The 25,999-nt window shown below is 35.8% G+C and overlaps 1 protein-coding gene across 4 annotated transcripts in view; it reads right to left on the reverse strand.

Moving 5' to 3' along the window:
* Positions 1–233: 233 nt before the first annotated feature.
* Positions 234–25,999, reverse strand: part of LOC134541626 (regulator of G-protein signaling loco) — a 107,992-nt gene continuing 82,226 nt past the window's right edge. For 2 of the 4 annotated variants that reach the window (XM_063385191.1, XM_063385190.1), the window contains exons 10-11: positions 22,945–23,036; positions 1,441–19,641 (exon numbers count right to left, since the gene is read on the reverse strand). In XM_063385191.1, the coding sequence (XP_063241261.1) occupies positions 19,396–19,641; positions 22,945–23,036 (338 nt within the window). In that variant the 3' untranslated portion in view covers positions 1,441–19,395. Of the gene's footprint in view, positions 1,418–1,440; positions 19,642–22,944; positions 23,037–25,999 lie in introns of those variants that run through there. The other 2 variants (XM_063385192.1, XM_063385193.1) reach the window with 2 other exon arrangements.

The following is a 25,999-nucleotide window of genomic DNA, read 5'->3' on the forward strand; positions in this document are numbered from 1 at the left end:
TCAACAGTAACTTTGCCTTGTGTCCCCGCCTATAGTCACGGTGAATGTTCATGCCGTTTGGCCACAGCACAACAGACTGTATCGCGATCAGCCAGCCCGCAGAGAGATGCTTGCGGGTGTCGTGGCCACGCCCCCCCTCCCCCCTTCCACCGGCTGGCTAGTCTGGTCGAGCGAAACACGAGTGAAAGAAGACGGCAAGAAGAGGCAGCGCGGACATACCTCCCCCGCCCACCCTTCGCTAGGATCGCGCGGCCGTGGCGGTGCCACAAGTCGGGGAGAACATTCACGCAAAAGACGTCGTAGAAATCACGGTTTTTCTCAAAATTTTCCATTGTGACCTAGTGCAAATTATATACGCAGCGAAAGAGAAAGGATTGGTGCACTATCCAAAAGTGGTTTTACGCAACAGTAATGAAAACTGTGAGCTTGGCGTGCCTCTGAAAATACGCTAATTAGGCTTATTCGGCATGCATTTACTAATTGACTATATGTCTGAGACATCTTAAACAACTTTAGGATCATGCCCGGTACCTTAATATCCTTTATATCCGAAATCGGTAATCGCATGTCATATAGTTTCGATAAAAACAACTAATTGTTAAACCTCTGCAGCTCACTTTGCACTGCATGTAGGCGGGCCCCTTAAGAGTCTATTTTTTTTGTTGGGTTCTCTCTTTAATTGGAAAAAAATGTACATTTTTATCAAAGGTCATAACAATTTTGTTTTAACGTTATAATGGTCTTCTGAATGGTAACACTTGTAACATCACACACAGGACTGTTAGTTGATCAACTTCCACACAGCACCGGACCACCACGATGTGCATAGTGGGCTACAAACCCTTCATTTCTAGTAAATGTATTGCTTTGAGACGTCTTACCACGCAAGACACAGACTAAGCATGCTACAGCACTCGGTTTCCAACAACAGGGAGGGGTCACCTGTGAAAGGTATCTTGGCTTTATTTTTCATTGAACCTCAATTACATCTTACACTATACATACCATAATATCCTCCTCAAGTACCATAATTATGACACACACGCGGTCACATCATTCCTCTCCCCTTACTAATTTAAATAAGAAGTGATCTGTTTCGTAGCAAGAAAAATGCCAAATGGGTATAAAATCTATTTCTAAGAAGTGTGTGTATGTGTGCATACACACAAACACACCTACTTTTATTCCTGGAAGAAACTACATAATGCAAACAGATTTCGAGCGAAGTGTTTGAAGAGTGGGCATAATGGATGATCCGGAGATGCAGCAGGCAAGATGAACTCCGACCCACGGCAGCTCCACGGCAGCTGCACGGCATGGTGCTTCACTGGAGCATGCCGTGCAGTCTGTGGCAGTTTGTGGCACTCTGCTGTCCAAGGTCAAGCAGGAGCTAGGAGGCTGCCCTCTGGTGCTTCTCCTTATGGCAAATTATAAGCTCAGTTCTGCATATTGATACTGATTTTATTACAAAATATAATACAATAGTTTTACAACTAATAATACTTTTGCATAAAACAAATATTTCCCACTTCCTTTCCACAAAGTTACAAACATCACACAATGTCAAGCCACAACTGACAATGGGTACGTAGTACAAGTTGCAGACAAACTGGTTAACTTAGTCGAAGTACAAACAAATATTTAAATAATTTATAATGGTAAAAAAAAAAAACTTAAAGCCTTGCCAAACCAAAACATGATTCAATAACCTACAGTTTCTAGGAACCAACATACAGTCATTATTTCCAAGTAACATCACATCTCCTTCCACATGTTTACCTGCGAAGGTGGCGAAATCAGAGCAGCTGAGGGGTGGTAGGTCTCAGCGCGAGGTGGTGCACTCTGACCATAACTAACTAACCAAGAAATTTCTGGTGCCAGCACTTAAACCAAGGACATTCATTTGGAAGTTTCCGTAGTTGTTCTGTGTGTGAAGACTATATTTCAATTTAAATTTAGGTTGAAGAAAATGATTTAGTCTTCACTGAAGACAAAGCCAAGATCATTTAATATTTGGTCATACTAAGATAGATTCCATAGATACAACTCTGAGTGCTTGAGTAAGGTGTTTAATCAGCATATCTTGTATACCACACACTGAATAATAACAATGTAGGAATCATTTAACAAGTTATCCAACTGTCTCTACTTGTAAATAAAATGCTTAAATTTTAAAACAAAAAATTGTGTATGTAATAGCAAGATTAACTTATGAAGTACATTTGAATTGTGAACAAATTACAATTATTGCATATAACCAAGCATATTTTCAAATATCTTGAAAACAGGTTGTGCAAATTATGAAACACTATGTCAGTAATTTTTCTTTTTATAAGTTAACTGTATAGCATTTAACATTCATTAAACATAGGTAGTTTTAAAATTTGGTATGTAGAATCATGCTCGCTCTCTCTCTCCTGCTGTATGCATGTACAGAATAAATGAACCAAAAGATTTTAACACTTACATGCACTTGGTATAATCTTGTTCTGCTACACAAACAGTTTAGCTGCAGTTTAATACAGTTAGTTGTCTGCATATTATCATACTTAATTTCATATTGCTGATTTGCAGAAACGTAAAACTTTTTCTGTAGGAGATAAAATGAAAAAGGTGTGACAAAGCAAGGACACATATCATCATAGAACTCAAATCAATACGTGAAAAGTTAATAGGACAATTGATGACAGTACTAAATTTTAAAAAATTTGTTGTTTTAAAATTAAAAGCATTTTTTTTTACACCAAATTATATGATACTGTGACTGAAAAAGTGCATTTTATTTTAATTTTTGCTGTGATGGATAATAAAATGAATACGGTAGAGTGGGGGAATTCCGATCACTTAAGCAAGATTGTCCATATTATGACAATTTGTTACAGAATGGAGGTGTAAAACAGAATATATATTCTCCTATATTATGACTTGACTTGTGGGTATTAGAAATAAAGAAATTGTTATTGGTTTGGGAAAATTTTTTTTTTAATAGTCGGAATTACCCCGACATTTGGGTAATTCCGATCATTTATATTCACCAATATATTTAAATTATTTTGGACATATGGCTGTCACTTAACTAATACTTAAGCACAAATAAATGCATAGCACACTACAAGCAAATGAATTAAAATATTTTGTGTGGAAAAAAAAATTGTTGAGACAAAATAAAAATTATGTAAATTATAGCTGATAAAATCAACTCTTAAGTGATTGGTATTTATGACTTCCAATAGTCACAAATATAATTGTCTGGTGTATCAAAACCAGTGCACTCTGCATGAGCCCACTCTGAACACGAAGTGGACCTATACCAAAGTTCATTGTCATGTCCATCTCTACAAAGAATGCAAAAGTCTTTGGCATTGCTTATTGTTGGTTCTATGTCATCACAAGGATCAGCAACTGCATCATCTTCTGAGGAACTAACTGGAAGTATCTTTTTATGACTTTGTTTCTTTTTTGGCCGGGAATCTGGGCCTAATTCTCCATGAAGTCCTTTCTTCTTTCTTATTCGAACTTACTTTTTTTTTTTGCAACAGACTTTTTTACCCTAGCATCTTCAAGACATTTCTTTTGCGGAGTTGAAGTTAGGATCTGAGAATGCAATTTTTTCTTCTAGGCCTTGTCTTTGACTCTATTGCGACCCGAGAAATTATTTTTGGCACTGGAGCCACATGAAAGAACTTGATTGACTAGCACAACTGGAATGTGTAAAATCCATATTGGGCGAGACAATTCTGTTCCCAGTAGTTGAACTTGAAATAAAAGGAGAAGTGACAGTGGTAACATTTTCAATTCCTCCTTCTATGATAGACCTATACACCTCTTCCAGGTAACTGGGAAAGAATTCCTCTTCAGAAAAAATATCTGGATCTAGAGGGCAAATTTAAGATTTCCGAAAACCATTGACTGCCTTCTCAATTGTTGCTACCTTCATAAACGCAATGTTAAAGAGTCCGGAAAGTTCATCTGGAATGAGTTTTTCGTAGGGATGATTTACCATCCATCTTCTGCATGCTTCGTGATAGGCCTTCTTCAGCAGTGCATAGAAAGCAACATCCAAAGGCTGCATTCTATGGGATGTGTGTGGAGGCAGAGACAGCATGATTATTCCATTGTGACGACAAAATTCATATGACTCGTGAGATATGTGGCTGGAATGGTTGTCCAGAACAAGCAATACTGGATTGTTAGGATCTGGTTTACAAAAGGCACTGAAATGTTTTAGCCATGCTAAAAATAGTTCCTTATTTATCCAGCCTGACTTCGAACACTGATACAAAGAACCTGGGGGACCATCTGTCTTCATAATCTTCAGCATTCCATGATGCTTTTTGTGTTGTTCGTACTCTATGTCGAGGCATCTGTGAACAGTGTATTACGTAATTGTTATTAAAATATTTTATATTATTAAAATTTATTGATTAAAATGCTATTTGGGGTAATCAGTGCTGATCGGAATTCCCCCGAATTACCATGTGTAAACAAACTCGCATCTTCTGTAACTTACGGTAAGTTAAAAAAATTTGTAAGTTCATTATTATTCATATTAATCCTGTTTACTTGTGTACAAATAATTGCAGATTTTACTTATGGCTACTTTATTACCTACCTTACATAATATGATCCAAATTTCTTACAAGAATTATCGACGAAATAAACAAAATACTCTTGCGGCTGTCTCTACGCAGGCAGAATCGCGCCAACTATATGAACGAGCTTCATTTATCCTCCTGAAGAGCATAGCATCATACAAACGACTCAAATAAATCGGTATTTCAGAGATCAATAGTGGTCGGAATTACCCCGATGATCGGAATTCCCCCACTCTATCCTACTGTCAGGGTGTGTACATTCTGGAAAGTCAGGGGAGTTGGAATTGGTCAGGAGAAGTCAGGGAACTTGCTTGAAATCCTGGAAAAGTTATGGAAATTAATCAGTGGTACTAATTTAAAGGAAAAAGTTAATGCTTCAATCTGCCATCACCCAGACTGTAGAGTGTACAGGAATATTTTTATACTGTTTTAGTGCATAGTTATACACACTACAAAATGGCGTAGCCAAGGTTCTGCTTTACTTCTCATTTTTGTTGCACAAGTTTGGGTCTGGCATAGGAATGGTGGAGACTACATATTCTTTTCAAACTTGAAAACAAAATATATTTGTATTATTTTCATCACTCGCACCATAAGTGGGAAAAAAACAAACAAACACGGACTACCACACCTCAAAACTGAATACTCCATTGAGATGGGTATTAATAGAAGAAATCATCATAGTTTCAACGGTGTATAAATTGATAGTCACAACCAATCTAACACCATGTGATATAGTAGCAGCTTACTTGCTGTATGTATCTAAAATGAAACAGACATTGTGACTCAGAAAAATATATATATACAGTATATGTAAACAAAATTAATAATGGTTTAAGATTTTAGATGATACTAGAAAAAATTGTGTTTTATAATATTACTTAACTAAAATACAATTTACCTGGCTGCAGTTAACAATGAAAACTTGTGAATGGCTAGGGTTTAGATGTTTAGATATGTAAATGGGTGGTTCTGAAATTAAGGTGATTTTTTTTGTCCCTGGGATATTATTGGCTTAACAATTAATATTTTAAATGAGGAAGCTGGTATTAAGTAGGAAAAAGTTGATATGTAATGTTTGCAGTTTTTATTTCACATATTTATTTAATTTTATATTTAAAAAAAAATGCAATATATGGGAAATGTAACCTTCATGGAATGTCCACACCCACATTTTTTTTGTGTTAACTAAAGAAATAAACCTGATTAATAATGTTTTTGTGTAAAACTCTTGATTAAACATTTATTTATTGTATAACTAATTTACTATTCACAAAGAAATAACAATTTTAGTTTATTTAATTGCTTAATTTTAAACATTAAAGTTGTCCACGGAGTGCTGAGGTAACTGCTGTGGAATAACTTAAACTTGATTTAAATCCCACTAGATAGCAGCAGTGTCTTCTTTATCAGAGCTGAAGTGAAGCTCACATCAGCCATTTTGTCTGGTGATGATGTTGGATGTGTGTAGTTTTATTTTGTTTGTGAAAAAGCCTTTCAATTCTTGAAAACCAAGTGAGTTATTTTTGTTCTTGTAACCTCCATGTGTTTACTAACATTATTCCTTATAGTATTAAACATACTTTTTTAATTAACTCTTATTAAATAGCTATTTTTCTCTCTAAAAACCAAGGCAGTTAATTCTCAATCTTTTAGGTTAGGTTTTAAGCATGGCAATGCTACTTATTTGTAACCTCCATGGAAGTAACCTCCATGGGTTGTGTTAACAATGGAGGTTACAGTTAACAATGGAGGTTACAGTTAACAATGGAGGTTACAGAAAGTTATGTTATAGGCCTAATTATTTATAGATTTATAATCTAATTTATCAATCAGTTTTTTATATAAAAATTGCAGTAAAACTGCAGATAAACTGTTTTGATATTCTTACTTTAATAGCCACTGTAGACATATGTTTAAACTAATTACTGTCAGGTGTGTGCCCAGGGAGCGGGAAATGAGTCATGGCTCGTTCCAAGATGAAAAATATAACGTTTAAATTTAAAATTGTAAAATGTAAATGTCCATTTACCAGCAATGACCCTTGCCCTCCTTCCTTCCCCGGGGCCCATACCTGGTTGCTACAGTTAGGTCTATGACTACATGAAATTATTGATTTAATTCATTCATTAGGTGCAGTTTGAAATGGCTGCAAGAAAAAAAGAGAGGAAGAAAGATCTTAGTACAGCTTCAGCTGCTATGAAAAGTAGAAATGCAAATAAGAAAATACGTGGTAAAATAAAAGATGCTCAAACAGAAACGATACGACAGATGAAAAGAGTGTCCGAACAAAGAAGGGATAGAATTAAAGAAGATCCTGCATTATATGAAGAGCATAAAAGGAAAGAAAGAGAAAGGCGAGAACTGAATGTGGAAAGATTAAAAAAGTTTCCCAGATGAATGACAGAGAAAAACGTGTGCAGAGAAAAGCTGTACGGGAAAAAGTAAAAAGGCACAGAGAAAAGAAGAAAAAAGATACAGAACTATACCAAACTTTGGAACAGCATACACCTCCTCCCAGCAACAATGACAGCAATACAGCTAACATAATGATGGATGAGAATGTAATTCTTTATGAACCTAATATTGGTCGGGCGGGAACGAGCAGAGAGGAAAGTGGTAAAAGATTGAAAAAAAAGGAACAGATCAAAATTTTATAAAGAACAAAAAAAGCTCAAGGAGAAACTAGAAAAATCAAGAAGACGTGGGGATGGATACAAAAAAAAGTTCTTCCCCTTTAAAGGTAAAGTAAGCAATAAAAATAGCCCAAGGATGAAAGTAAGAACACTTCTTAGAGGAGGAAATGTATCATCCAAAGTGAGAAAAAGTCTAGAATTTTCTTCTGCGCTTACAACCCAAATTCAAGAAAAGTTTGATAAAAACAAACATTCTCGGAAATCCCTTAAAGCTTTAGTGTTATCAGGCAAAATTATTAAAAAATACAAGTCCGTAAGAAAAATGAAAGATTGTGTACAATCTTACTACAAGAGAATTCAACATGTTAATAAAGGGAAAAATATTCACGAAAGTTTAAAAACAACATTAACATACAGGACCACAAATCAAATAAAAGTTAAATCAGATGTAATTAAATTTTTTGAACAGGATGATGTAAGTAGACTTGAACCTGGAAAAAAAGATTGCATTACAAAACGAAAGGTGAAAAAACAAAAGAGAATATTAACAGGAAATTTAAAAAGTCTCCACAAAAAATTTGAGGTAGAGTTTGGGTATAACATATCTTGTTCAACATTTTGTTTTTTTCAGCCCTTTTGGGTCATACTTGCGAAAAATTAAGTACAGAAAGACTTGTTTATGTGTGAAGCATGAACATTTTGAGTTGGTTTTTAAGAAGTTGAAGAATTTAAAAGTAATCGAAGCCATAGATAGTGATCAATTAATTAAGTCACTATGTTGTGAAGGTGAAAAAACAAAGGAAATCTGTCTAGAGAGAAAATGCAAGGAATGCAGACACAACAAAATTAAAATACAGTTACTCCAAGACAAAGAAATTGAAATTGAACAATGGGTTTGGAAAAAAGAAAACATATTGGTGAAAGGAAAAGAAAAAAATGTATAAGAAAAATAACAAAAAAAATATATTAAAACATCAATTAAGAATGCAGTTGAAATGCTTTTAGACATGAAAGCAGAGTATATGAATAATGTTGTTCGCGTAATTCATCAGTATCAAACTATTTGCAATTTGAAAAAAAAAAGCTGAAAGACAATGACGTGCTGATACACATAGATTTTAGTGAGAACTATGAATGCAAATATTTTCAAGAAATTCAAAGTGTGCATTTTGGAGGCTCTCACCAGCAAATTACTTTGCACACAGGAGTAGTGTACTTGAAACAAAAAGATTCTGACCTGAAAACCATTCCTGTTTGTTCTCTGTCAGAAAGTCTTAGACATGATGCTTCTGCTATTGCAACACACATTGAAAAAATCATGTCGTACATCAAAAGAAGCTATTTTCCCAACATTAATAATTTACATTTTTTTAGTGACAGTCCTGCAACTCAGTACAGGAACAAATGTATGTTCTATTTAATGAAAGTGTATCTGAGCAAATTTTGCCTTGAAAGCCTCACATGGAATTACTCCGAGAGTGGTCATGGTCATAGGCGTGCGCAGGACTTCAGTAGTGGTGGTGCCAGATTACACAACAGCCCTATCATTCACATACCCGAGCCTAAAGCGGGGGGTGGGGGGGGGGGGGTTCTCCCCCGGAAAAATTTGGATTTGAAAGCGCTAAATGGTGCTATTTAAGGTGTTTCCGAACAAAAGCATTAAATATACAGATGTTAAAATTTTAACATTTTTTATGACAAATTATGGCTTTGAACGTTTTAATCGCCAGGAAAACTACTAAACTATTTACAGTTTTAAGCTTTGTTGAGCCATAAAGTAAATTGCACAAATTGTTTGCACGGAATTCATGCTGGTGGCTTTGAAAAACCGTACTTACATGTTTTCTGAAGACGCCAAATAAATGCTAGAAAAAACATTCTCAAATGTTAAGTTTTAAAATCAACAAGTCAAGGGAGTTTTTGTAACATACCTCAAATATGTCAAATATTAAAATAATAAAAATACACAAATAAGAGTGGGCAAAAGTTTTAACTTTTGGAATACAACAAAAATGTTTGTCGGCGAATGCATATAAGTCATTGAGTAATCCTTTTCGGGTCCCAACTTTTTAATTTTAATCACCCATTTATACATCATACAGACAGATATATACAGCAATTAACGAACCATAACAACTGTCAACTAGTGAAAATAAAATAATTAATTAATGAGTGATCCACTTAACAAACACAGGCTGTACTCGTGTACTCATTAGAACAGTAAACAGTAAACAGTAAGAGTAAACACTACAGTAGTGCTACCTAGCGGACGGCGGCTATTATTCCGTGCGCCTGCCGAGTGGAATGAACAGTGGACACCGAGCGTGCATTCTATGTAATTCGAGGAGAAGTAGGAGAAGTATTTACATTTCAAAAGTTTCGTAGCCGCGGCCCGCGTGTACAACACAAGTAATTTATTGCACCTGGCTTGTTTCCGAGTGTATAGTTGGTTCTATTCATAATTGATATACTGATAGTGTTATGAGCACATATCTGTAACTCGACACGATTGGAAAACATATTTTTTTTGAAATAATACGGATTTTTGTAAGTATGTATTATTTCTGCTTGTAAAAAACAAAATAACGTTAACCCTAATGGTGGTGCCAAGGCACCTGTGGCACCTACCGTGCGCACGCCTATGGTCATGGTAAGGGAGCACCAGATGGTGTTGGTGGCTCAATGAAACGAACAGTAGATCGTCTCGTAGCAGAGGGACAAGACCTTGCTGATTTCAAGAGTCTGTTTAATGTTTTAAAAGAGAAGACAAAAATCCAACTATTTACAGTTGTGATAGATGAGATTAAAAAAATGGACAAAATGCTGAATCTACCCCTTACACCCTTTCTTGGAACAATGAAGTGTCACCAAGTGACATGCGTAAGCAAATCTAAGGCACTAAATATGCGCAGACTTAGTTGCTTTAAATGTAGACCTGATGATAAGTGTCAACATTATCACCTGGGATCCTACAATCCTGTGCCTGTCGTAAACACCAGTGAATGTATCCTTTTCAACTATCATTTCCAATTATTTTTTCATTTATTTTTTAGTCAGTTACCTCTGTAAAGGCTATTAGAGGTAACTCACTAAGATAAAATAATTTTTAATTTAGGTTGTACTTTCAATTAAAGATAAAACAAATTCATTAAATTGTGTTTATGATATCATTGACTAAATATTTTCCTTAATTTATTATTTTCAGTATCAAAAAAATCTCAGCCAAAATTAAGATACAGTGATGTCTACTCTTCAGACAGTGACATGGAATAAAGCTCTAAAGAATACTACATAGAAAATAATCTTGTTTGTGTGAAATTTTGTAAAACTACAAATACCTAAGGCATTATGTTGGCATTGTTTAATCTTCTGTTGAACAAGAGTGTACTATTAGTTTTTTAAGGAAATTTGGACAAGATATAGATTTATGTTTCCACCAAAATATGATGTTTTTAATGTTGTAATAAAATCGATAATTTTATAATTGTAACAAAAATTCTGAACAAGAGATGTCGTTATAAGTTTCCTGAAATTTAGCAAAATATAAATAGTACTTTAAAAATAGACATTTCTCGTGTTTAATAGGCTTATAAAAATTTATTCATATGCAATTATCTTTTAACTTGAATATGACTTTGTTACAGTTTTAAGTTACTTATTTTGTTTCATTTAATACTGCTATATTATCATTTAAAGTGTCGCTTGTAACCTCCGTGGCTTGAAATGTAACCTCCATGTTCAGGAAAATGAGAAAACTGTTGTTTTATTTTAAATATGTTTCCTTGACCTTTTTCTGAAGTGCTATATTATTATACATGTAAATAACATTCTAAGAGTAAAATTTCAATTTTTTATTTATTTATATTTTTTTTTTCACCTCCTCAAATTCCCTTTAATTTCAGAACCACCCAAGTACTATTTCATTCAATCAATAATTGTGGTACAGTATTTAAAAAAAAAAATCACATTTTTACATAAAAAAAGTTTGTAATGGATTTCACAATATTTTATGCTTTGGAAAATTTTATGGATCAATATGTAGAGTAGCAGGTTGTGGAAAATGAGGTGAATAGAAACTGAATAGGTAGGTAGGTACTGTATTCGTCCGAAGATAGGCCGACCTTTTTTGCCAGTTTTGTCAACCTTGAAATCTAGAGTCGGCCTATAATGGGGCACTAGCCAAAATAGTATGATTAAACACATACATTTCAAGGAGAATCACTTATGGCATAAAAATGATATCAGATATACAATTCATTGACCTAAAATTACACCATACTTACGTGGAATTAGTAATTTTTCCAACTTAGAAATTTAGTAAACACACTTAACCCCAATAATGTATCATATTTTAAGTTAAGTACACAGATGTGGTCACTTGTAGCACATAGCTTTTAAAAGCTCGGTCTGGTTATTTTTGAACTGTATTTAACAGGCTGCGGTAATTTTATTTTCTTGTAAAATGTGGTATTTACAAAAAACAATTAGTAAAAACAGCAATTTTGCAGTAAGGTTATTTACCGTAGTATGTTTTATTTACTCTTCTACCACAGGAAAAACAAAATGGCACCAGTGTTGGCAACTTGTAGTTGCGACATGAATAAACAAATACCGGTACATACCAACAGTAACAAGAACAATAAAACCTATTTGCAATATTGGCTGTTTTATCGTTGATTCATACACGTTTTACATGAAACCATTTTGGTTTTTTTTACGTCAAAGTTAAACATACCGGTAAATGTTTTTACGTCGCAATTTCTATGAACTTAGAAAATGTAGCCATTGCCGAAATGTAGCCATTGCCGTATAAAATGTTGGCACCACTACAAAAGAATATGAAGATAAACGGAAACACAGCTTATATATTATGTATATTTATATATTTTGGTAAGTAAGAATAACACAATTTGTCAGTTCAATAAATACTAACTTATTTGAAGTGTTACTGAGATAATATGCTGCTGATAATAATTTTAGTTAGTTAAAATTTATTTTTCCCTGATTTTGAGTGTGCTGTAGAAGGGGTCGGCCTATTTTCGGACCAATTAGGTTGGGTAGGTAGGTAAACTTGGTAAGGTGCGTAGGTAAGGTTGGTAAGGTTGGTAAGGTACAGAGGTAAGGTTGGTAAGGTAGGTAAGGTAAGGTAGGAAAGGTTGGTAAGGTAGGTAGGTAGGTAAGGTAGGTAAGGTGGGTAGGCAGGTAAGGTAGGTAGGTAAGGTAAGGTAGGTAAGGTGGGTAGGTAGGTAAGGTGGGTAATTTAGGTAAGGTGGGTAGGTAAGGTAAGGTGGGTAAGGTAGGTAAGGTGGGTAAGGTATCTTGGATAGGTAGGTAAGGTTAGTAAGGTAAGGTGGGTAGGTAGGTAAGGTAGGTAAGGTAAGGTGGGTAGGTAGGTAAGGTAAGGTGGGTAGGTAGGTAACAGTGGCGTCTCGTCAGGGCAAGCAAGGCAAGCAGTGCTTGCCCAGGCAGTTTCCAGACAATGTATTTTTTAAATAAATATTTTATTCAGAATAGTATTTTACTTTGGCTCATGCAATTAGGTGTATGTATTTTTTTACACTATCTTCTTGGGACCTAATACTGTGCGCTGTGCGCTATAATAAAATAACTCGACACACAAAACATGTTTCTAATTTTATCTTCTCCTCATTATTTTTGCTCATAGCTATAGACATTTTCAGACGGTCACAACGCTGGCATGTGTCTTTGTTGGGTTTTTTAATGGATAGCTTCAAATCGTGAAACACTTTCTCATACACTTTTCTTGAAACTGATTCATTGCCATATACTTTCTTATATTCATCATACATGGTAGCTAATGTTAAATGAGGTGGTAAATATTTCTTTTTTGAATCTCTTCGAGAGTAATGACTCTCATAAGCTGGAAAAGATAATAAATGGTTTTGTACCAGTTGCATGCGTTCCTCAGATATTTTATTTGGAGGAACTGAAGTTCCTCTTCCGTCTCCTTCAAACAAACCACTAACTGAGGCTCTTTTCTTGACCAATACCATTTCAATGAATTTCTTGGTCTCTCCAAACACACTTAGAAAGCATTTCTTACAAATTGCTGTGTTTTGACCATTAATTTGTACACTGTATTTAACTGTGATCTGTCGATAATGACACTTATCTGGATCTTCAGATCTTGGTCTATGAGCTGCTGTTCTTTGTAATTCAAGCAGACCTGCAATGTACATTGCCCTGTCACGAGCATTACCAAATGCCCAGTAATCTTTAAAGAGTTCCTTAACATCATTTGATGATATTCTTTCATCACACTTCATCCTACAAGAACCTATATAAGATGACTTTCTTTGTACCACAATTCTTCCTGTTTTGGTCGTGTATTCCTCTCCCTTGTTCCGAGCTTCACTTCTTAATCTTCTGGTTTCTCGAGTGCAGTGGCGTCTCGTCAGGGCAAGCAAGGCAAGCAGTGCTTGCCCAGGCAGTTTCCAGACATTGTATTTTTTAAATAAATATTTTATTCAGAATAGTATTTTAGTTTGGCTCGTGCCGTTAGGTGTATGTATTTTTTACACTATCTTCTTGGGACCCAGTACTGTGCGCTGTGCGCTATAAGAAAAGAACTCGTTGACACACAATACACAAAACATGCTGTTTTAGAAGCGTTGCTAGTTTTAGAAGCGCTGGTAAGACCGCTTTCAGCAGGAAGGCTTCCGCAGTAGTTTCCTTTCGGAAGGGAGGTGGCATGGTACAAAGGTTCGAGGAGGGGATTGGCTGTAAAAATACGTGGTAGAAGCTACGAAGGTAACGCTTTCTTCCCGAACTGAAGCGAACATGGCCGAAGCAGACGGTGGAATTCTTCCGCAGACTGCTTCGGCTATGTCTGCTACAGTTCAGCATGGCAGGTGGCGAGGTGGCGTTTCAGGAATGGAATGATTGACGTGCCAGTTTATTGGTACACATATCAGTTAACAGAGTTTCTGATCACGTATGAAGATAATTTCTTTTGTGTTGGTACGAAAAATACCAAGATATAATTTTTACTATTCTAGTACATTTTTATGAGGTTCTTCTCTTTATTTTAAGTACTTAGTTTGCCATGTGTTGTCTGTTTATATTTTTTGTACCAGATATCGATGATACTACACTCCCACTTAGTATATAAATAATGTAGAGTAGGTATTTTACGATCAGAATAATGTAAGTCAAACATTATTATTTTTCAAAATAATTTATAATTTAAAAAAAAGTCAATTTTTCTACCTGTGGAATAGTCAATGTTCAGTTAAGAAAACTACTCAAGTGCCTTGAAATCCATATTTTCCCGGGGGAGGGCCTCCGGAAACACCCCCCCCCCCCCCCCCCCCCATTTTTGAGGTGAACGGAGTTGTTGCTTTCTCTCATGTAAACCTCACGCCTCGCCACTGGTAGGTAAGGTAAAGTAGGTAAGGTAAGGTGGGTAGGTAGGTAAGGTAAGGTAGGTATGGTAAGGTGGGTAGGTAGGTAAGGTAAGATAAGGTAGGTAAGGTGGGTAGGTAGGTAATGTAAGGTAAGGTAGGTAAGGTAAGGTAGATAGGTAGGTAGGTAGGTAGGTAGGTAGGTAGGTAGGTAGGTAGGTAGGTAGGTAGGTAGGTAGGTAGGTAGGTAGGTAGGTAGGTAGGTAGGTAGGTAGGTAGGTAGGTAGGTAGGTAGGTAGGTAGGTAGTTAGGTAGGTAGGTAGGTTAGTTAGGTTAGCTGCATAATTAAAAAAACTGATTATTTTATAATTTAACTAATTATACTAATTTTTAACATAATTAATGTAACTGACATATTTTAACCAAACTTTGACTTAGAAATTATTTGTGTAATTCATATTCGCAAATAATTTGATATTCATATTAATTTCGAACTAAAAAACTGATATTCGCACAGGCCTAATAATCACATTATGAGGTGGGATAGGTAGACATCAGAACGCGTTGGTTGTGGGCGATGGACTGGGCGGCAGGTTGCCGTGACAGACCTGCGGGGTGCATGCGCTTCTCGGATGATTATTTCTGGATAAGCAAATGTCTATTTTATATGTTATTTTTAAATACCTAAAACAATACATACTAATAAGTATTCAATAATTAGCTATTTTACATACAAAACTGAATTTAAATTGCTGATATGCTGGCAAGAAAATTTACAATATAAAATAACCAGGTACCTAGTTGTAATTTATTTATTGTTACAATTTTGCAAGGCACTAGAGATATGTAAACTATATTATTTAGCTTACAGTTACGTGATATCTAGAGCCAAGATTATATGGTTTTATTTTGAACCTGATTTCGTCATTTAAAACCACACATTTTGTCGTTATTTCGTCTTTTGAAAAAATATGGCTTTTTTAGGTTTTCATGGTACTTACACAATATATTTCACGATTGTGACTAAAAAAATAGCAGTTGGGCCTATTGTGTTGTTTAGAATCACATGTAATCAACATTTTAAAGTTATGGTTAAACATTTTCTCTTAAAAAGTACCATACATTCTCAGGAACCGTCAAAAAAATCTGATATTTTGGCACCAATACAAAAATAATTGGGGAAAAAATTGTAAAACTCACAATAAAAGTTATTAAAAAGCCATTATTTAACACGCAGCATATATTGTGTGTGGGTTTATAATAATCGTACTAATGTTCGTATAAGAGAGAAAAAAAAGGACATTCTGCTTAAAAATACGGCAGCAGTAGCTTGTGCAACATAAGTGGGAGCGCGGGAATCTCGTCTAGACAGGCTGGTGGCAGCACAGGGGGTGGATGCATGACGTCATACGGCTTACCTCTTCCCTTGACTAGACTTCAAGGTTCATCCCTCCCAGGCATTCAAACCATCGTGTCTCTCTCCCCCTCCTCCTTCAACATCCTTTGGCATGTGAAACTGTCAACATCCTTCCTCCCCTTCCCCAAACTGCGTACGACGAAAGCCAGGTTTGTATAGTCCATTTCTGGTTAAATGAAAAATTTTTAGGGGCCCCCATGACAGCCATTTACCGTTAATTGTTTTGATACAATTTGTTTGTTAGTTACACATTATTTCTGCTGGAAAATCACTGAAACTTCAAAATTTCTTTAATGGAAAAATTTAGCAGGGCATAAAAGTATTCATTTTTACCCCAAATGAAGTATACTCTCCCTTCCTGCCGGACAACATTCTCGGCGCGTGACTAATGGCAACTACATCGTGATCCGCGCACAGCCACAAAAAACCTACGCGATTTCCAAACTACACTAGATATCCGACTGGAGTCTGTTTACGAAAAGCATTTAAGAATTTGTTAATGCCCAACTGGTTCTTTTGATATCGGATTAAGAGGATTTAGAGGAGATAAAATGGCTAAAAGATATGTCTTCGAAGTTTTAGGTGTAAAAAACACGTTACAAATTTCTTGAAAGTATCAGAGGGAAATGCATTACACATTTATCTTTATTTTTCCGCCATATAATGTTACGGTCACCGCTCAAATTTCACAATTATCTGACGGGAACGAGATGACTGCGCGTCAGTTCAGAGCCGCGCTAGAACTACCATTGAGCGTCGCTCTTATCATCCCGCTTCACTAACACACACGCTGACCAGACAGCGCCCTAACGCTGATTAGAGGAAGCACGTATAAATGCAAGGCAGGATATTCTTCCAGCTTATCAACCAGGGCCCGGGCAAGTCTTGACTATCAAGCTTTTCACATTAAAGTATAACAGACTTGTATTGTGTGATTTCGGTGTTATTTAAGGTTTTTCTTAAAAATCGCTTTTTTCACATTTTTCCATATAAATTCGCAGAAAATTTCGCGATTTTGCGATTCACCATATAATCGTGGCCCTTGTGATATCTTACCATTAACAATTTCATTATATTAATGTATATGTATATACAGGATGAATCTAAATTCAAACAACAAACTTCAGCTGCTGGTTCATCATTAGAAAATGAGTTGAAAACCTACTCATGGTCTAAAGTGCTTCCCAAAGCTGGTATAAGTCTTTGAAGATGGAGTTTACAAACAATTTTATTGTAAATAATCAAGTATTCAAAGGGAACAATGGGCGTCTGGATTCTGTTTGATTGAATGTAGTTATAGAACCAATACTAATTTTGTGGCAGTAACAAAATTATTTCATTGAAATAATTGGGAGTATCACCTTTATTTTCCACATTTTTGCCAATAAAATAATTTTTTTATATCCACAAAACTTGTGGTGTTTGCATAACTCATCTAATTGAACAGTATACAAATGCTCTGTTTCATTAATAATATATGTTATAATATTATTAATAACTATTTACAATAAAAATGTTGCTAAGCCTCCACTTTAAAGACGCCCCGGCGGCTCACTGAACCACGCGCCTGGGCAGACACACTACCACACTTGGGAAGCACTTGTTTTCAACTTATTTTGTCGTGATGTACCTGCAGCCGACATTTGTTGATAAAATTCAGACTCATTCTGTATGTAGGTGTGTGTACACACAAATATGGTGGGGGGAGGGGGGGGGGGGAGAGAGAGAGAGAGAGAGAGAGAGAGAGAGAGAGAGAGAGAGAGAGAGAGAGGGGGGGGGGGAGGAGGGAGATAGAACATAATGACAGCACTCCCACTAACAAACATGGCTTGACGTTTGGACTACAGTCTTCCAGTATAATTGAACAATTTTGAGTGGCCTGCTCCTAAGACATAGTTCCTGAAATGTAAATACAAGCATTCTCTATGTGAATTTCAAATTATTACATAAAATACTTTACTTTTAATTAAAGCAGCAAAGCATTTTAAATTTTAAAATTCAATAAAAATGAAATCTGTACTTAGAACTTACATAACATATATATTTTTTCTTAATAAATATTGATAATTTATTTATAACTCTTTCTTACTCTAAAAAATTAAGCCTCATGTCACATTATCTCAGTAAGCACACACAAAAATACCATGTAAAACATCAAAAAACTGTTGTTAGTACTTATTATAGTATATAGTTTACTGATTACATAAAAATATCAAGATTTTTATTTCCATTATAAATTTTCAAACTGAATCCCTAATAGTGTGATGATATCTCAGCAGCTACATGCTTGATGCCATTTGCTTGGTGCTTGTCTGTAGCTCGAACACTTCCTGCTGTCCACGACCACATTGTCCCAGAGCATCATTTGGTAAGTTTCGTTTACTATTATTTTCTGAAGCTTTATCTAGAGTTATTTAATGTTCATGTAACTTTAACTATTAAATTAAAAAAAAAAATTCAAACTGGAAAAATATAATAAAAACATTCATGGATTCAGAAAATGTGCAGTAAAAAAATTGCACTTGTTTTACACTATTTTAAAAACATTTCTAAATTTCAAAAAAGTTAGTACGGTCTTGCGAGGTGGTGATTTTGTAGAATGCAGTAAAGAAGGTGTGATAAAATACTTAAAGTTCTTAGATTCAACTTTGAACAGTCTGTATTAAAAATAAATAAATGAAAGTCATTTGTGAAAGTAACAAATGTTCATTAAATTCATTAAACCAGAATCTTGACAGTTATTAGTCTACATACAAGGCACGTACTGGAGTAATAACACTGCCCCTGCCTTCCGTATCCCCGAACCAGCGAGGGAGGGAACATGCTGAGTGTGGGTTTACAAGTGACTAAGCCAGCGATGCAAGTGAACAGAACTCGAGGGCTCTGCGATTGCAACAAGGATGCCCATCGGCTGCACGGGCCTCAAGTGCACTAGCACATCGCTAGCCCCAGAGCCAATGACAAACATGTAACGGTAAATACAACCGCACTTTTACACAGTTTGTGTTAAGTTGGTAGCAACATACCTTGAACATTCATTATTTTGTTCCATATAGATGTTCTTGAACACAGATTTATAGAAGTCCTGCAATAAAATATACTTCCAGCCAGCCGTAAATCCTGCCTCGTGTTAAAAAAAAACTTTTATCAACACCAACTATTAAATACACATCAACATGTGAAAAATTGCAATGACCTACCTCAAAGTCAACACTGCACTCTAAGTATATTATCTGAAACCACAAAGGTTGTGTGTAGTTGGTAATTTTTATAATTTAGTACATCAACATCCAGACTTTCAAATTGTAAAACAATGTTTAGGCTACTTGAATCCTCAAAGGCCAATGAGTAATAACAGGAAAATGAATGGGTGTTGGGGAACGTCACACGAAGCTGCTGCTCGGCTCCTCCAGGTAGACGGCACGCCGCGACCCCGCGAGGCGCCCACTGTTGGTGATCTCGGCAGGTGCACGGAACACTCCGCGAGGCTGCGGCTGCCAGGGCGCGGGAGAGGGCAGGTGTTTGGGCTTGGGCGGTAGTGGCGGAGGAGGGTCGCTATCTCGCCTTCGTGCCTCCTCCATGCACACCGCCTTGCGCAGCTTCTTGCCCTGTGGTGCGTTCTCCTTGTCCTGCAAGCCACCCCCCGCCCCTCACCGACTCGCTTTCACAGCCATCAGCTATATTACATTAAATTCACTCAGCTCAAAATACTTTCCTTATAAAAACTTTTTATTTTAATTGTCTTTAATTTGATAGTAAATATATGAGTCTACGTAAGTCAACATGTTCTTTAAAAAACCTGATTCTAGCAACTAGAACAGGTCAGTTATTTAACCATAATTCTAACTCCAGAATGCTAAAAAAAATACTGAAATGAAACCAAGTAGCAACCACCTGGCATCAACACAGTGTGAAATCTTAAACACAAGCCAATCCCCTGACTGCCCAGATCAGAGGCAATGCCAGTAGCTTACTGCCACGGGGAAACTTCCCCAATGGATAATACAAAAATATTTATTTAATTTAAATATAAATTGGGAAAAATTAAATGAACGTAATGTGCTATAAATATTATGATACTAAAGTTGGTTACATGACTGTACTGTGGAAAAGGAAGCGGTGAGCTTGAGAGTTACGGGTCAGATACTGTAAAAATGCTTCATCTTCATAGGTTAGGTAAGTTTTGCACTCGTTGAATAAATAGCAACAAAACAAAATGTTTTAAGAGTTTAGTCCAGCTCAAAAGTCTTCTAATATCATACCATTAGTCCATAACCTTGAACAGTCTGGTGGTTTTAGATGTAATTAAGCTTTAAAATGTCTTTATTACACTGCTCACCAATAAATCTTTTCATATCTAACTAAACCTTTCAACTAAACATTCCAAACTAAGAATTTTTTTCAGTCTGCAGTCATTTTTTTCATGTTTAATAAATGCAATTTTTAAACATAAATTATATTGTGATGATGTGACAGTTGCTCATAGAGAAATTGACTTTACAAATAAATGTGTTACAAAGATAATTCAACCAAATTAAACATGAACATTTATATATTTGAGGAATTTTTGAAATTAATTATAATTAAAAAAATATATAATTACCTACTGAAATATATATTTTTTTTTTTTCAATTGTTACATCCCAGAAACCAATTGTAACCAGTAGCCACTTGTAACTACCTATCCACAGCCAACGCTTACCAAGACACTTGCAACAAGGATTAAGCTGAAAAGGCAACAGCAAGAATGTGTAGTCAAAGCTCACCAAACACACAGGATGTCTACCAAACTATAGTTTTTAAATTTCTAAATTTTTCCCAGATAATATTTGTTAGTTTTCTTGATTATTTGTAAGATGGAAGTCAGGCATGTAATAGATGAGCACATAAAAAGAACAGTGGGTCACGCCCAAACCCATTTTCCAAAGTAAACCTTGTTTTGCTCCTAATATCACGTCAGTGTAAGAGTATCTTTGAGGCAGGCAAAAGTTGCAACTCTTTTGATGTGGTTTTCTCTGAAGTTTTCCTTATGTTTGTCAATTATGAAGAGTAGAATCATGCAGAATTTCCAAAAATTCCTTTGAATTGGAGCTATGATGTATATTTTCTTTATCTAAAGGCCATAGTATTTATTTAGAAAGTTTACTGCAAATGTTTTCCTTGAATAGCATCAAAATTAACCAAATTATATTATTGCCATGGACGAAACAGTATGTGCCATAAATTTGTTATGTTATATGTTTTACACACAACTACTTTTTATTTTTCTCTTTTAAGTTTTTGTGTGATATTGTGCCATTGCACATTTGTAGTAATGCGCATGCTCACTTTATCTATTTTATAGTTCTTGTTTTTATTTTATTTTGTATAGCAAACTGGGAGCCATAATTTTTTTATATTCTTGAATTTGTAAATTATCTTGTAACCAAAAATTTCAGCATAATTTATATTTATAAAAGCACAAGTTTCTGTGTTAAAATTTTTATATTAGTTTTACAACAAAAAAATTTACTTTTGTCCATAATGAATGTTGATTTGGGAAATCGCACTATAGTGTAACTCTATTTGTTTTACATGTGCAGTCTTTCATGTCTCAACTTTATGGCCTTCTTCAGTTGCACAAAATAATACGTCTTTCTTTTTGAAGCATGTCGGCCATGACGTAACTGTTCCTAGCTTCGGCCGTTTCTTAATCTGTTGACATCAATGTCTTAATTAATTCACCGTACACCGCAAGTGTGTGTGTGCGGAAGGCGTGGGTGGCCATGGGCGCGATTACTTCGTGACACACAACTTCTTCGTCACCTGAGTCATGGTGCTCCTCAGTGCCTGATGCAGCTCGTCTAATCAGGAAAGATCTTCTTTGTTACTTTCTTCATGCAGAAGAGCAACCATGAGTCACCACATATCAAAAGAGAAAATTTTAACCTAGCATTTTCGGCATTGTTTTGGACTAATAATTAATTTTTTTTGACTTAACCTATGTAATTTTTAACCTATGTAATTCTTAACATCAAAATCAATGTGTTTAACTTAAGTATCTAAAGGGGCCCCTTATCTTAACATTTACTTTTACTATCAGTATGACTGTATACTCATTAATTGATATTAAACTTGTTATTGTTATTATTTAAAGTAAAAGAATTTAAAGAAAAGAAAATATAAGGAACAGAGAAACTATATTGTTGTATTCATTTAACTAAGACCACTGCTTGTATTAATTTTGACTAGTATATATTTAACTATTTTATCCTGTAATATGGCCTCCCCAGTCGGCTCAAGGTTCTCATGATTTTCTACACGCCTAACAAGGCACCATTGAGCCCGTTCCCCATGCTTTCACTGTTGACCTCTGTGCCTCCTTGGTATTTGGCCAGGTTGAGGTAAAGAGGGTGGCAGAATATTTAAGTTATTAATTCTCATCGGAGGCTCGGCTGCTACCAGTGCTGGTCGACCACCGAGTTTCCCCCGCATTCCAATCCCAAGCTACCTCGGTGGTGAACCAACGTCGACAATTCTGACTTGCCAACGGGCCGTAATAAGGAGGAGGATTAGGGGTAGTAACCTGGTCTCCGTGGCTTCCTGGGCAACAGGTGAACCACTGTCAACTCAGACTTACCACTTGGGCTGAACGGAGCACAACTGACTAACTTCATCACCTGTTCCCTGATTGTTGTAGTTATAGTTTCTATTTTTTCCAGAAACCAGTAGCTTTGACAAATGAATTACAGATTCTATCGCCAACACATTTTAGTACTGTAAATGTGGAATCGTAGACCTAATACTCACATCTGTTCTATCTCTTTATAAAGAACTTCTCTATTACATATACACTATTAAGTCCCTTCAGATCAGTTACATAATTGTTCTACTGTATCTGCTTTGGTTGCGTGAAGGCACATGATTAAATTAACTGCCATAGAGGTACCAACCTTCAGAAAGTCAGGCAGCTCAAAGTTGATCTCTGTGCCACGCTGGTCCTCTAGACGACTGCGTTGCGCTCTCTCCAGACCCTTGCACAGCTCTGTAAACAAGACATTCTCAGCATTCGGTTTACCTCATCCTTACCACTGTATGTATTATATTAAGACTTTACACACATTGTGTTATTCACATTTTAAAAAGTTTTAAATGAGTGTGTAGCATTGCAGGCCATACCCACTCAACATAAAAAAACCTTAATATAAATAATGTTTCATGATCTGATTCAGTACTTATGCATTAGGAAAGTGTTTTGATCTTATAATTATCCTTAGTTGACTTTTAAAATATTTTTCATTATTAATTAACACATTTTGGTAAGAGCCTTTGAAAGTAAAGTTTTGCCATTCAGCAGGTAGGCTAGGTTAATAGATAGCTGAATGCAAGTTTGTTGTATTTTTTTTATTATATTTCATTAGATAGCTAGTGTCATCATTTGTATTTGCTAAAGAGTTGTTGCTAAGAGAGAGGGAGGTGATGTCCTGAAATGCCAAAAAGAGCAAATGGTTGTTTCCCGCCAAGCGTGGGAACTCAAGGCCATATGTATAATCAGAATTAAAAAAGAACAACTTGTGCCCTAATAGGCCGATTTTTTAAAAGTATGTTTAAAGCTCGTGTGTGATTGGTTGTGGGAGTCATGTGACCTCCTTCCTGGATGGAGGTAGTAAGGTCATTCGGTAGTCTACGTGTGCTCATGGTACCGAAATGTCACAGTGAGGCGACAGCTTGGTTTATAAATAATTAATGTATAAGATTTAAATATTGCCACTGTGGTCCAGGTAGCACAAATTTATCAACAATTTTGGATATTATATTTAGTATTCGTTGACTAAAGTCTTTAATGTGAGCCCAACAATGAAGAAAAGTCGTTTGGTCGTAATTCAGACGACAATGTTCTTTGCTGTACTGGGCATCGCAAGCGACAGCACAATTTTAATACCAGCCATAATAAACCCTTTTCATCTGACCTTTTAGTGTTGTTTAAAAAAAAAGGTTGTTTCAGAAGCAGCGATACTGTTTTGTGAATGATCTGGAATATTGTTATGGTGACAACAGCCTAGAGCTCTGTTAAATATTAGTCAAGAAAAATTAAAATAAGTTGAAATGAAATAAATGTTGTTGAGAGACTTTATTTGTCATAAATAATTTATAATAACATTTTTATGAAACTTGAAAATTATTTTTGAACCCAGATAATTCTTTAAGTGTTTACATGTTTGTAACAGTCAGACCATTTTTTTTTTCTTAAGGGACTAGGTGATTGTGTGATACAGCCACCTGTGTATACTGTTCGCAGTTTATGCATCAGGGTAAAGCAGTTTAGTGTTTTAGATATTTTAATTTTTTGGTTTGTGTTTAGATAATATTTGATGGTTTCTGATAAGGGAATGCTGTTCTCATGAAAGTTTATCAGTATGTGAAAGGCAGAGATGAAATAGAGGAAGAATTATATTATTGGGAATCCCTAGAACTCTGAACATTTTCTGTAACAAAATGTATTGTGATTGTTTGAATTATGTGAACAGTGTTCTAACTGGTGGGTGGACGTCACTTATATCATCCTTCAGTTCTTTGTAACTCATTGTCCCAGGCAGCCAGGCAACGTGTTGCTCTGTTATTCAATAGTCAAAGAATGAATTTTTAGTTTGTGTGAGGCATTAGGCACACCTCTAGGCTTGTATTGTACCAATATATTTTAATTTCTCCTAGTAATTTTCATGTTGGTATAAGCCTTTAGCATGTTGTAAATTAAAGTGAAATTATTCTTTGTTAAAAATAATATATACTATGCTTTCTTACTTCTTAAAACTAAATGTTATTTTAGCAAGAACCCTTTTTCAAATACTTTGGTTTGTTGTTGGTATGCTACCATTTAGGGAATAACATACCATAATTTCCACTACTGTGCATGTGTGGGTGTGTTGGTATGCCACCCAGTACTGTGACTCATACAATTTCAGTGTGTTCTATTGGGACGCGCAAATGAGGCTGAGTTTTCGCAGTGGGGCACGAGAGAGTTTGTCGTGGCACCTGCTAGCTACAAGACGTCTGGGAGTCGAGCTCCGAGACACTAGAGTCACCACTGGACTCAAGGTCTGAGAGAGCCAGCACGACTACGAGATTGTTACCGCCACCTGGACACGCTGCGAGACCCGCAACTATCAAAGTAAAAATGGCTCAGTATTATGCCCCAAATTTTGTCAAGCCAGGCTGCGGTGCTTTTAAGTTTTGAAATAACAATTAGCTGTGCTTCCAGCTTCATTAGTGCTGAAACACGGAACATTACTTTCGAATTTTTCCGAAATGTTTTTGAAAGAGATTTTTTGGACTTGTTGCTAACTATGCACATCAGCATTTATTCACAGTTTAGTTTATAAGAATTCACAAATTTAAATAACTTTTATTACTTTTCCTTGTGCCTCCACCACGAGACAATTTGTGGCGATCAGTGTGTGAGATTGTGCATGCAAGTAAGTGCGCCCTGGCATGTGGCAGCAACCCAGTGATGAGCCTTGCGCATTAAACTATGTAGGCCACGTGCGCAGTGTAACTCCTACTGCGGACACCTGCTGGTCTGAAAGTGTGAAGGAGGTGGGTGTGTGGCGCTTTTGGGAGTGCTACACTGGCCGCACATTGCCAGAATAGTTGGTGAAGTTAAGATTTTTGTACTTAATAATTTTGCCCTGAACTACAGTAAAGTTACGAACATTGCTTCAAGCTTCCCCCTGAAACTGAAACTAAAAGAAAGAGAAAAAAAACCACACATACACACACTCTCTCTCTCTATGAGTGTGGAGTTTCCTTCAATAAGATTTTTTCTTTTCTTTTCGTTAACAAGTCGTCCCGAGACACATTTCCGCATAAGTAATAACCACTAAGTCAGTGACATCTAAGTATAACCATAAACTCTGATACAGGACTTTAAGTTTAGTTCTTAAGACTGTAGTCAATATTATGATAAATCTAATGTGCGTGTACACTGCTGTACATAATTTTTCAGTACTT

The sequence above is a fragment of the Bacillus rossius genome, assembly GCF_032445375.1.
Source record: "Bacillus rossius redtenbacheri isolate Brsri chromosome 4 unlocalized genomic scaffold, Brsri_v3 Brsri_v3_scf4_1, whole genome shotgun sequence".
NCBI lineage: Eukaryota > Metazoa > Arthropoda > Insecta > Phasmatodea > Bacillidae > Bacillus > Bacillus rossius.